Here is a 12486-nt window from a genome sequence, read left to right as displayed (position 1 = left end):
TCAATATATCATAGCATGAGTCTCAACTTTACTTTCAAGCATGGATGTATTATATTGAGGTTGAGCTCACAACTAATTAGTGTGATGAAGATAAGGGTTATCAATTGAGTATATCCAACATTTTCATACAAATTTTTATTTAATTATTCATAAGTTTGTGTCCGTGCTAATATAAAACCTATATACACTGTTTATACCAATTTATAAATGCAAAATTAGAAAGATTGTATTTTGATTTAACGAATCTTTTATGTACATCGTAGTACTTGTATTTAATTATGTTATGTCACCATAAGATTTTTTATAAGCTAAACATTTCTAATGAATCGAGTTTAGCATGTAATTGTATATAGATCATTAAGATCTCTATAAAGGCATAAATATGACTATATAAATTTTTGAGAAATTCATAATCAAACCCAATAAGATATGATCAATACGAAATTACAATAATGTCAAACAAGTCTTTATCCGTGATAAGATCTTTGATCGTATTATCTATATTTTTTTGACGGTAAGCCGGCAACTAGATTATTGAGCGGTGGAGCAGATCATAAAATGAAGCAAAAGTAATAAATTGCCAAAAAAGAAATCTAGAAAATAAAAAGGATAATGAAAAGGACATTAGCATGGAGTATGCACCACAGCACCAACATTGCAACAGAAAGATACTGAAACCACCACGCACTACTTTGTAACACGTACAATGTTATTAAAAACTAGCTACAAAACGGTGTGCAACCAATACCCATAATATTACAATTAATCCTTATTAAATTCCAAAAATCGTGGACCTTTGATTTTGACACGTGTTACTTTTTACTATAACAAAGGAGATGATGATGATGGGTGATAGATCCAAAGCTTTTTAATTAAATTTGCTACCCATTGTTTTTACTCTTTACTTTTTTTAGTTGTCCATCTTTTCTATGTCTTAAAATAGATTTTTTTGGATAAGGTGTATATATGATAAGATTTTTAAGTAAAGTTATCTAAAAATTAGTAAGTGTACTAATTATATATGTAACACTTAGGATTATATATAAGCATTAAATATAGAGTAGTTCTCAAAATGGAATTAAGTTGAAAATTCATGACAAAATCATGCGCAGATATCGGTGTATTTAATGTTAATCTTTCCTCAATATTTCCCTTTTGAGGTTCTTATACATAACCCTTAGGGCTATGTTTATCATTTTCCTTATTATTTTTATCATTTTTAAAGTTATCAGTCGAGTAATTAATATCCTTAGGCACATAAAGAATAAAAATATGGCTAGATTTCTCTCTAGAGTACAGTGGTAGGTAAAAGTTGTGATTATTAAGTAGGTTCGTTGTAAGTTATTGAGCTAAAAAGTAATGTTACCATACTGAGTGGATGTCTAATTTAGAGAAAAACGATATCCTACATACTTTACTACTACCTCCGTTAACATTTATTTACAACTTTGAAATATTTTATGTCTCTCAAATAATACCCCAAAGTTGCAAGTAAATGTTAACGGAGGTAGTATATTTTATGTAAGCTTACATGTAATATTTCTTATAATCGGATGCAACGAAATATAAGTTGCTTTGTAAACTTAACCTAAAAGTGAATAAAACGGAGGATTTATTGTTAAATTATACTGTAGTCATAAGCGAAAGATTTGCTAAATTGGTGCTAAAAAATAAAGAGATTACTAAAATAGTGTTCACTTTAAAATATTTCTCAAAGTAGTGTTCACGCAGGATTGGAAAACTCTAAACCTAATTTTTATCGTTTCGTATTTAAAGTCTAAATAAAAAATCATTGGAGTCTCAATATTATTCTCTAAGGGTTTTAATTCACCATTGTTCCAAACATTGATGTTTCATGTTACATATTTTTTTTGACAATTTATATCCATAACAAATTTGCTACAAACGGACTGCAGCAATCAATTCACTTATTTGAAGTAGGGGAAGCATGAAATATTCAGCTTTGGTCATACCATTGTTAGGGACATCCTTAAACTAGCTGCTTTGTGCTCCTTTATTGATTACTCGTTAGTTAGCAGATATGGGAATGTGGCTGCCCCCAAACTTGCTCAAAATAGTTGAAACTACGAGGTTTTGAGAATTTGGGTGGAAGACTATCTTCTTGTATTAGCTCTGCTATTTGCATTTTGCTAGATATTTCTAGTTTAGCTTAATAAAATTCTTGGTTACTAGCTCTGCTATTTTGCTAGATATTTCTAGTTTAGCTTAAAAATATTCTTGGTTACTTGCTGTCAAAGAAAAAAAATGCTAGAAAATTTTTAAACATTTATATTACTACATCATATTCATACTCCATAGTGCTTATATCCATTTTTACTATTAATAAAATACAAAAGCATTAATGACGAGGCTTAATGCTAAATAAAGATATCGTAAGCATTATTTAAGATAAAAAAAATTTGATGTTTGACTTTATAAAGATACGGAGTGTATCTTATATGCATAAATGAAAGTTTGGCCTGAAGAAATCCTAACTATTGTAATCTCTGATGTTTTCCTTGATTAAGGTTTGAGTAAAAAAAAAAAAAAAAAAAAAAAAAAAATTTATGGTATACATATTTATTATGATTTTATTAGAAAAAAGTTCTCTTCAATGATTTTTTAACCATAACCTAGGTTCGTAATTTTTGAACCTACATGGACACTAAATTGAGAAATATTTTTAGGTGAACACTATTCTAGTAATTTCTTTATTTTTTAACACCACATTGGCAAATCATTCGTCATAACTAAGATCTTACAAATATTCAGGCCAAATTATTACTAAAAAAATATAAAATAATAAATTTAATAAAAAAAAAATAAAGGGAGGCCAAAATTTGGTTCTATATATATATATATATATGCATCACACTACCTCTAGCTCTTCAGTCTTCATCATTTTCCCTCGTTCAAAAGCTTTTATAGCACAAAAAATTAGTTAGCACACTAAATTAAATAATTAAGCTAGGTTTACGTGCAAAATAGAACTTATTACGTTTTACCCTTTTAGATAATCATAGTCAATCTTCTAGATTGTTCTAGATGGCCAAAGGTATTGATCAACAGTCTCTTGCAGAGTCCACAACTGACCAGAGGCTAGCCATGGCCAAACAATAGTCTCATGGTATTTTATTATTTACTTTACTCTCATAGATTAATTCATGTTTAATTTAATTTAATTACGTTTATCATTTTAAGAATTATATAGGTTTAATTGCCTAGTTCCAAACTTAATATTTATTTATCAAAACTTATTTAAACTTATTAAATGATTAATCGAGCTTATATGAATGAAATAGGAGGAGATGAGTTGAATAAAATAGGGCATAATTTTCAACTCGAACTCAATTAAGTTGGAGTCTTATTTAAATTGAATGTTCTTTTAGTCTATATTTCGTATGAAGGTTAATGAAACTTAAAAGCACACTAGATTTTCATTTTTTAAATTTGTTACGGTAAAAATTTTCATGTGATTTTCTAATCAACATTCCAAATAAATAAATTTTTTTTATACAGAGGGTGTTATAGCTGGAGCTAAGGCTGCTGTTATTGCCGGAGTTGTTATAGCCATACCAACTGTGAGTTTTTTTTTAATATATTTTTGTGGTTGTTCATAAATCATAATACTCGTATATACCTAGCTAGGTTAATAGCCATACTTTGATAAATAGATCATACTTCACACGTACGTAGTAATATTAATTTGACATTTCGATGTGCAATATGACTTTACAGATAGCAAGCGCTAGAAAGTTGCCATGGGCAAGGGCCAACCTCAACTACACTGCTCAGGCTCTCATTATTTCAACCGGTACACATATGTAACTCATTTGTATATGTACATATGTCGTTCGTGTGCCCGTGTATATGCGTGTGCAACATGTGTATCAATTTGTTAGGCGTAACATATATATATATATATATATATATATATATATATATATATATATATATAACGTATTAGTCTTATACTCTTATGTGAAATACTAATGAAGTTGCATGCTAATATATTGAATTTGGTTGATGAATAATTACAGTGGCAGGAGCAGCATACTTCATAGTAGCTGACAAAGCAGTTTTGAAATCAGCACGTCGCAACTCTATCAATAATAAAGATGCTGAGATCCACAGTTTTGGAGCTTATTTTTAATCGCAAACAATAACAGGAAAAAAAAAAAAAAAAAAGGAATGTTATGTAGAAGTGTAGAACATGATCATTGTAATATAAGAATAAAAATCATTGCGATTTCTTTTTTCCTTTTCTTTTTAATTAGATTTATGTATTATGTATAATTCCCTCCTTCGTAACTTAAATTGCAGTCGTTTTGTTATTAAATTTGCACAATTTAAATTAAGCATGGTGATATTGCTAATAAGCTTGAATGAGCCTAGAAAGCAGGCACACTCATGGATATGGAATTACGGAGTATTAGAATTTAGATAATACGATTAATTAATTTCGCCTATTAGCCATTTATAATAAAATAAAAAATTGTTCATTAATAATGTAGTTGTTAATATTACATGAGTAACATGACATGTTCATAAGATGCGATGATATAAGGGAAAATTATACGAGTACAAGTATTATACTACTATGCATGAAGCATGCAAACACGATGACGTAACGCCGTACGATAATAAAACTATCAATCATGCATGTTCTGATCTGTAAATATAGTAAACATATCAATCAAATTAAAAAAATTTCATTGGTTAATTTTTTTGGGCAGGGCTAATAAAGTATTCTCTACCTATGTTTATGCAATTATGCAAACTATATACTTCGTATTCTCTTCCTATGACCTTCATTAAGCTTTTATCCATTGATTTAAATACTTGTTGGTTATCAAAATTCACTCAAGTTTTTAAAACAGATCTCCTATTCTATATGTTCTCCAATCCATAAACAAACCCTCTCTATCTCAGTTTTTATTTTATTTTTTCTTTATATTTAGAATCTTTTTATGGCGTTTATTTCATAGGTTTTATATTTAAAATCTATACCTAATGTTTATTTAAGATCACTTTTTTAAACCCATACTTCCTATATTCACAACTCCACAAGGTATGGGGTAGGGAAGAGAGTATTATATGATTCATATACGACATTACGACACTCCTTAATATTAAATAAAAAAAGAATTTATTTTTGTAGAACAACAACTTAACACAATGTATCAATAATTTAGTTTTAAATTATACTATCCTTATAATTTCATTCCCAATTCTAAACCCATCACACAAACTTCCATAAGAGAAAGTTTACAAAGATTGAAAAAGCCTAAGAAAAAGGAATTAAGCGAAAAGAAATAACGGGTCTCATAAGAGACGCGTGTTGCAAGTTACGGAGGAGGATGGGAGGTGTGGCATAAGTGCACAATGCAGTGTGCAAAGCACATAAAATTAAAAAAGGAATGCTTTTTCTACTGCGTGTAAATGTACCCATGGTTTTAGGCTTGTTTGTCACATTAAATTTATTCAAGACCCCGTTACTTAAAAAATATCCCAAATCAACTGAGTACTGTCTCTGCAATGTGCCAGTATCCATTTTAATCGCATTGATTTTGTCGCCCTTTTGGATAAATTCAATCTAGGTATTCAAAACTGATCCCACCGATTATTTGATCTGAATCAAAAATCCGAATTTGGATTTCAACTAATATACAATATGAATATAATAATTTAACATGACTTAATTTTAAAATAAATTTAATTACGGAATAAGATAATTGTTTTTATATTCTACCCGATTTACCTTTTGGGCTAATTCGGATTCAAGGATCAGTTATGAGTGGTTAGGTTTCAGTCACCTCTTAATTATTGTTATAGGGGATTAAACACGCGATTTTCCTTACTAAGTATAGTTCTAATTATCACTACACCAACCGCTAATTGGTAATGAAATAAGATATCGTAAATGTATTATATACGAGCTGATCTGAGTATATGATCCTAAACTACAAGGGTGTTGATAGAATGATAAGGACCTAAGGAGATAAGAAGACTAGAACAGAGACAATTGTAAATTTGTACTCTAAGGATGAGGCCCTCTTATCCCCTCCTTTTCGATCTTACTATTATCACACCATATATTGCTACCTTATTTTTCATTCCAACTATTTAAACTGGCTTTTATTTATATATTTACTTTGTCTTTTTATTATTCTTTAATATACTGCTCCTTTACAACTTTACTCTATATTGCGATGATAAAGAAAAAGAGGAAGTATGTACTAAATTGACTAATGATAATATTGATCAAAGGATATGCATTGATTTTGAAAAATACGTAAAGTGCAAGTGAGTTAACTTCATAAAACAAATGAAGCACTACAAATTTTGTACACTACTCCAGTTTCCCATTCACTTGATAAGATGAACTTTTCAATTAAGTAAGTGATTTGGGATTGTAATAGATTAGTTTAATCACAAATTAACATGAAAGATCCTCAATTAAGGAGACAAAAAGGACAAAAGGAATCAACCGACTAAAAACAGAAACCTAAGTCAAGTACTCCGTAGAAAACAACGGGACTAAAAACCTTAGATTTCTGATAAAACCATCAAACCACCTAATTTGTGTACCACTTTACAACTACTTTACAGTGTTTACACTCTCTAAAGTTCTCTATAAATATAACATACAATTTCTTCACCATTTCAACTAACTCATCTTAAACCTTCAAATTTCACTTAATTATCAACATATATTTGCTACCCTCTAATTATTATATTTAGTACTCTTAATTATTGTACTTTTTTTTTTCTATAAAGAAAAAAAATGGCTAAAAATATTGCAGAATCACCCTTTGAGAGGCCTAGCTTTGTTTCACTTGAACAAAGGCTAGCCATGGCTAAACGTTGTTCTCATGGTAATTAAATTTATCTTATTTTCTATTTTTGCTTTTAAAATATATAGTTTACAATTATTTTGATAAAAATGGTCACTGGCATAATATATAATTTCATATATAAGTTACATTTTGGTCTATCTGAACAAAAAAAAAAAAAAAAAAAAAAAAAAAAAAAAAAAATACTTACCTTTGTGAAAAAATAATGCACTTCTTGAAATTTTCATGTGAGTGCAACATAAAATTTTAATGAATATTATTCACTTATTGAGTAAGAATAGAGGTCCTCAATATAATACAGTATTAATTTTATTTTTGACATCTTAATTTATGCTAAAATTATATTGATTTGAAACTTTGAAAGCAATAGCTAATTAAAGACATTGTTTATTTTCTTCTCGTATAACAGATGGTGTTGTAGCTGGAGCAAAAGCTGCTGTTGTTGCTGGAATTGCTGCAGCTGTCCCAACTGTAAGTTTTATTAGCCTAATCTCTACCCAAATCATTCTTATGGAATCGATTTTGATTCTAATTTTATAAATAAAACAGTGAGGTCTTGTATAAAACGAGTGTATAAGAAGGTCGAGAAAAACTTTGCTAATCAAATCTATATACACCCGTCTTATACAAAAATACGTGTTCACGGGTTTTGAAATTTAATGTTAACCTTAACTTGCAGATAGCAAGTGCAAGAAAGTTGGCTTGGGCTAAGGCCAATCTCAATCCCACTGCTCAGGCCCTCATAATTTCAACTGGTATATATACCTTCACATTTTATTTACTTTTGGTCTTAAATTTTATCCCTAATTATTACTATCGTTTTCCTTTAAAAAATTCAGTAACATTGTAAATTTTATTGCAAATAATAGTGGCTGGAGCAGCATATTTCATAGTAGCTGATAAAACTGTGCTCAAGTCAGCTCGCAAAAACTCCTTCAATCAAGCTGGAATGCCAAACATTGGAGCATAAGTTTTGAAGGTGACACATGTTCTGGAGGCTGTCATTGATTATTGAAGATGACAGCGATGATGACGACAATGATAATGATGATGATGACGATAACATAGAATTTGATCTTAGTGTGAATCATATGATTACGTATTAAGAAGCAAATCTTGAACTGTATGAGTTAATCTTATGTTATGTATATGAATTAAAATAAAGATGTTTTTCTTTCAAAGTTATCTCCTTGCATCAGCTGATTACCTGCAGGATGATGCAGTTCTGCAAGCATTTCCTTGTTTTCTTACTAGTAGCAAGAGAAGTGATATTTAACGGTAATAATTCCAATTCGCGGTCTTTTTATACATGCCAACTTTCAATAATCCTTAATCATATACAATCTCAAAATATATCAATGTTAACATAAATATGGGTTTATCTTGGAAATATATTTATATTGTATTCATGCTGCCATAGATTAGATCTCGAATGTTAAAGATAGATTCACAAGTTTACAACTTTACATGAACAATTATACTTCATTTCTTTACATGAACAATTAAATTTCATTCCCAGAAAAAAATAATAATCTGGACTGATGTAAAGGAATAGCTTATCAGTTAGCATGATTTGTGCAAGTAATTAAAATCCAATGAGATGAAAATGGATAAGAAGAATATTTACCATTGGTCCATACATGAACATTGGCCGTCTTTGAAATGATGAAAACGATTACGATCTCTTGCAATGATCTCCCTGTTGAAGATCTTTGATATGAGCTTAGTAGCTGAATGACAATTACCACATACCCTTAAGTTCTTAACAATCCTAATCGTTGTTCCGGGTTTTGTACTAATTAATCCATAAGCAATTGCCAACCTTTCGCTATGATGAGTTAATGCTCCTTCTTTCAAGTCCTCATCCATGTCATAGAGAACCTCAGATGTATCAGTGACATGCCCATTTAAGGCCAAGAGCCTATCTACTTCATCCACCATCTCATATATTGCGTTGCTCTGTGGGTGCAATTTATCTCCAACAAGAAACTCGTGAACAATGCTATCTATCTCAATTGATGTACATCCCGGAACTTTCTTCATTCCTAAGTCGTTTAATCTTGTTCTAACTCTAGCCACGTCATCCCATCTGCCTGCGCTAGCATAGATATTTGAGAGAAGCGCATAAGGCCCCGGGTTGTTAGGTTCCAGCTCGAATAGATGGTTGGCAACTTTTTCAGCCATTTCGACCTTCTTGTGAAGCTTACATGCTGCAAGGAGAGAACCCCATATAGCACCATCTGGCTCCATTGGCATTGTATCCATTAGGGCCTCTGCTTCATCGAACAATCCTGCTCGGCCAAGTAGATCAATCACGCAACCATAATGATGTACTTTTGGTGAAATCTTGTAATCTTCTATCATAGCATTGAAATATTTCCGACCAAGATCTACCAAACCAGCTTGAGTACAAGCCGATAAAACACCCACGAATGTGATATCATCTGGTCTAAATCCTTCAAGCCCCATCCTCAAGAAAAGATCAAGGGCATGGGTAGCATCTCCATGCATGGCTAGCCCAGATATCAATGCATTCCAAGAAGCGAGGCTTCTAGTTTCCATTCGATCAAATACCTGTTTGGCGGCCTCTATATCACCACATTTCGCATACATGTTAATGAGGCTGGTCAATAGAGCAGGGTTAGTTAAGTGGTTAAAGTTTCGGTTTATATATGCATGAATCCATTTTCCATGATCAAGGGTGCCTAAGTGAGCACAAGCTGGAAGAACACTTAAGAAAGTCACATCATTCGGCACAACCTCAAGTTCTAACATTTCTCTGAACAAACACAAAGCTTCTTCGTACAAGCTCCCATGAGTGTACCCACCAATCATCACATTCCATGAGATTAAGTTCTTTTGAGGTAATCCCTCAAACAAAGTCCATGCTGTTTCAAGATCGTCACACTTTGCATACATGTCAATGAGCGCATTTACAACCCTAAGCTTTGTTTCCAAGCCATTTTCTTCAATCCAAGACCTAATCCATCTCCCTAACTCAAGATTACCCGATTGAGCACAAGCTGACAGAACACTAAGCATTGTACTCTCATTAGGCGTAACTCCTGCTCGTAACATCTCTTGGAAAAACAAAATTGCCTCATCGAATCGACCTTTCTGTACATACCCTGCAATCATAGCATTCCATGACACAACATCCTTCACAGGAATTTCATCAAACAGCTTATGTGCATCCTCCAAACAACCCCTAGACACAAACCCAGTAATAAGTGCAGTATACGAAACAGGATCTCTAAGAGGACTTTTATCAAACACTTGGCGTGCACAATCCAACTCCCCAATTTGTGCATACATATTGATCAATGCAGTATGTACAAAAACATCCGAATCGAGCCCGAGCTTCAACACATGCCCATGAACCTGTTTCCCTTCCTGGGTATTCCCCGATTTCGCACAAGACTTCAAAACAAAAGGAAAAGTATAAGAATTCGGTTCGGCACCCGAAACAAGCATACGAATGTACAAATCAAAAGCACCCATTGGAGCAGAACTCAAAGATTTCCCTCTAATCACAGTATTCCAAACCAGAGTATTGGGTTCATCCATTGAATCGAATATCGAAAGCGCATATGAGAGATCACCAGAAGGATTAACAGCACAGAATTCAATGAGCTTGCTAAGAGCAAATTGGGTATTGTGGAGGCCAGTTTTGATGATTTGAGAGTGGATTTGTTTTAGGGTTTGAATGTTCTTGCATTTGGAGAGGTGAGAGAGTGAGGGTTGAGATTGAAGGAGATTGTATGGAGGATCTGAATTTGGGAGAAAATGGAGTGGAGAAATTAGGGTTGAAGATGAAATTAGCATTGTCATTTAATTGGGGTTTTTTGGTTCTTTGTTTTCGAAGAAATGAGGGTTTATGTTTTTTGAAGTTTAGTTATTTCCGTTACCCGCCAAAAATAACGGTCCAACTTTGACAAAAACAAACGGTCCATTATTATTTTTAATTATTTAAAGATGGGTTAAAAATAAGTGTGAGTCTGCCAAATTTAAAATATAATATTCATGCATGATTATCATTTATGGAAAATTTTATCCTTTTATAGTATACGAACATCATTTATGTCGACCTGACCCATACTTAACTCTACTGGCCACGCCTTTATTTAAGTTTTTCTTCTTCATGATCATCTCCTTATTTTTCATCATACCAATTTAGAACTTAATGGCTCTATCTATCACTCCTTTATCATCATGCCACAGTGCTACCCTAATCCTAATAACTTTCATATAGCTCCCTTTCTCAATATATATATTATCTCTTTATGCCCTAATTTTCTCATTTTTCTTTCTCTATTCATCATTCAATTATATAACACTTCATCCAAAGTTGAAGATATAATTTCTAAGAAAATTATAAAACTACAAATTAATAATTTTTTTTTTAAAAAAAACAAATGAATTAGTCATACACATATAATGACTTCCATAGTTCCACGTAATTATTATAATTAATTACAAATAGAATTTACCTAATCCATTTAAATTGATTTAATCACAATTTTTGTGGAGGATAATATATACTTCGTTTATAAATTTGATGATAATAAAGGTTGGGTTAAATTTTAATTAAAACAAACAAACAAACTCGACCAAAAAAATAAAGGTTGGCAAAGAAGTATACATGTAATGAATGCAGGTGTTTGATTCTTAACGTTGTTATTTTGATTAGGGTTATTTTGTGTTCTTCGATCACTTCATCTTGTATGTCGGAATTTCTAAATATCTTTATTTATAACGTAATTCTTCTTTTAATTGTTCCTTGTTTTTGTCGGGCCCTCAAGAAGGACGACTAGGATGAAGAAGGTATCAATTATAAGACTGGAACTAGGGTAGAAGAGAATAGTAGTACATACAAATGGGGTAAAGCGAATACTAAGACTCAAATGGGAGAAGAAAGGCGGTGGAGCGAATACTAGAACTAGTTAGAAAGGAAGAAAATGACGGTGGAAATAAAGAGAGGACGAATATAAGAGAGAGTAGGGGAAGAGAAACGAATAACAAGACTTAGCTTCAACTCACACTACAAGAAAAGGTAGTAAAAAGAAGGAGGTCAGGTTGAGAGTATTATATGATATTTTGGATCAAATTTCGTTCATATGTGTCGTTTGTGCTCACTATTATGGTAGTAAAAAGAAATTAAGATGTATATGTTCCACCGTGTTAAAACTTATTACTTACAATCATATTTATGTGTTTCCATTAGAGCCAATAAGTACACCAATTTAATTGGCTAATGAGTACCTATAAACATGTTCATCATATATATAGAACCACATAATTTTGAGTTTGTTAGGAGGATTTCATTTCCGGAAAAAGTGAATGAAGTGGAGAGATTAGAGGTAATGATGAAATGAGCATTACCATTTTATTTGTTTTTGATATCTTGGTTTGCAATTATATGATGATTTATGTATCTTTTTTAACTACAATTATTCCGATACCCGCCAAAACTAACAAAACTTTGTCAAGTGTAATTTCATCAATTAATAGGGTAATAATAACTTGCTTAGTCCTTGTTTTATTAATTTTTTTCCTATACAACAGTAAATCATAAAAAAAAAAAAGTTTTATTAAGAGAAAAATTGTTGTGATTAGTTAAAGAAAGGAT

The 12486-nt window shown here is 31.4% G+C and overlaps 1 protein-coding gene and 2 pseudogenes across 1 annotated transcript; 2 read left to right on the top strand and 1 right to left on the bottom strand.

Moving 5' to 3' along the window:
* Positions 1–2939: 2939 nt before the first annotated feature.
* On the top strand, positions 2940–4160 carry LOC145578528 (early nodulin-93-like; annotated as a pseudogene).
* A 2590-nt stretch (positions 4161–6750) lies between these two features.
* On the top strand, positions 6751–8142 carry LOC145578527 (early nodulin-93-like). The gene is made up of 4 exons (XM_081635834.1): positions 6751–6878; positions 7267–7328; positions 7537–7612; positions 7727–8142. The coding sequence occupies exons 1-4, from the start codon at positions 6788–6790 to the stop codon at positions 7825–7827; spliced, it is 330 nt and encodes a 109-aa protein (XP_081491960.1). The 5' UTR covers positions 6751–6787; the 3' UTR covers positions 7828–8142.
* A 143-nt stretch (positions 8143–8285) lies between these two features.
* LOC145578526 (pentatricopeptide repeat-containing protein At1g08070, chloroplastic pseudogene) lies at positions 8286–10705 on the bottom strand (annotated as a pseudogene).
* Between the last annotated feature and the right edge of the window lie 1781 nt (positions 10706–12486).

Source organism: Chenopodium album, chromosome 14 (assembly GCF_948465745.1).
Source record: "Chenopodium album chromosome 14, dcCheAlbu1.1, whole genome shotgun sequence".
Classification (NCBI taxonomy): Eukaryota; Viridiplantae; Streptophyta; class Magnoliopsida; order Caryophyllales; family Amaranthaceae; genus Chenopodium; species Chenopodium album.
This window is presented reverse-complemented; position numbering and strand designations above follow the sequence as displayed.

Excerpts from the sequence above, each read along its gene's own strand:
- LOC145578527 (XM_081635834.1), top strand. The coding sequence starts at position 6,788 with ATGGCTAAAAATATTGCAGAATCACCCTTTGAGAGGCCTAGCTTTGTT. Across the intron at positions 7,329-7,536 it reads TTGCTGCAGCTGTCCCAACT|ATAGCAAGTGCAAGAAAGTT; the intron begins GTAAGTTTTATT and ends CTTAACTTGCAG. Across the intron at positions 7,613-7,726 it reads GGCCCTCATAATTTCAACTG|TGGCTGGAGCAGCATATTTC; the intron begins GTATATATACCT and ends TGCAAATAATAG.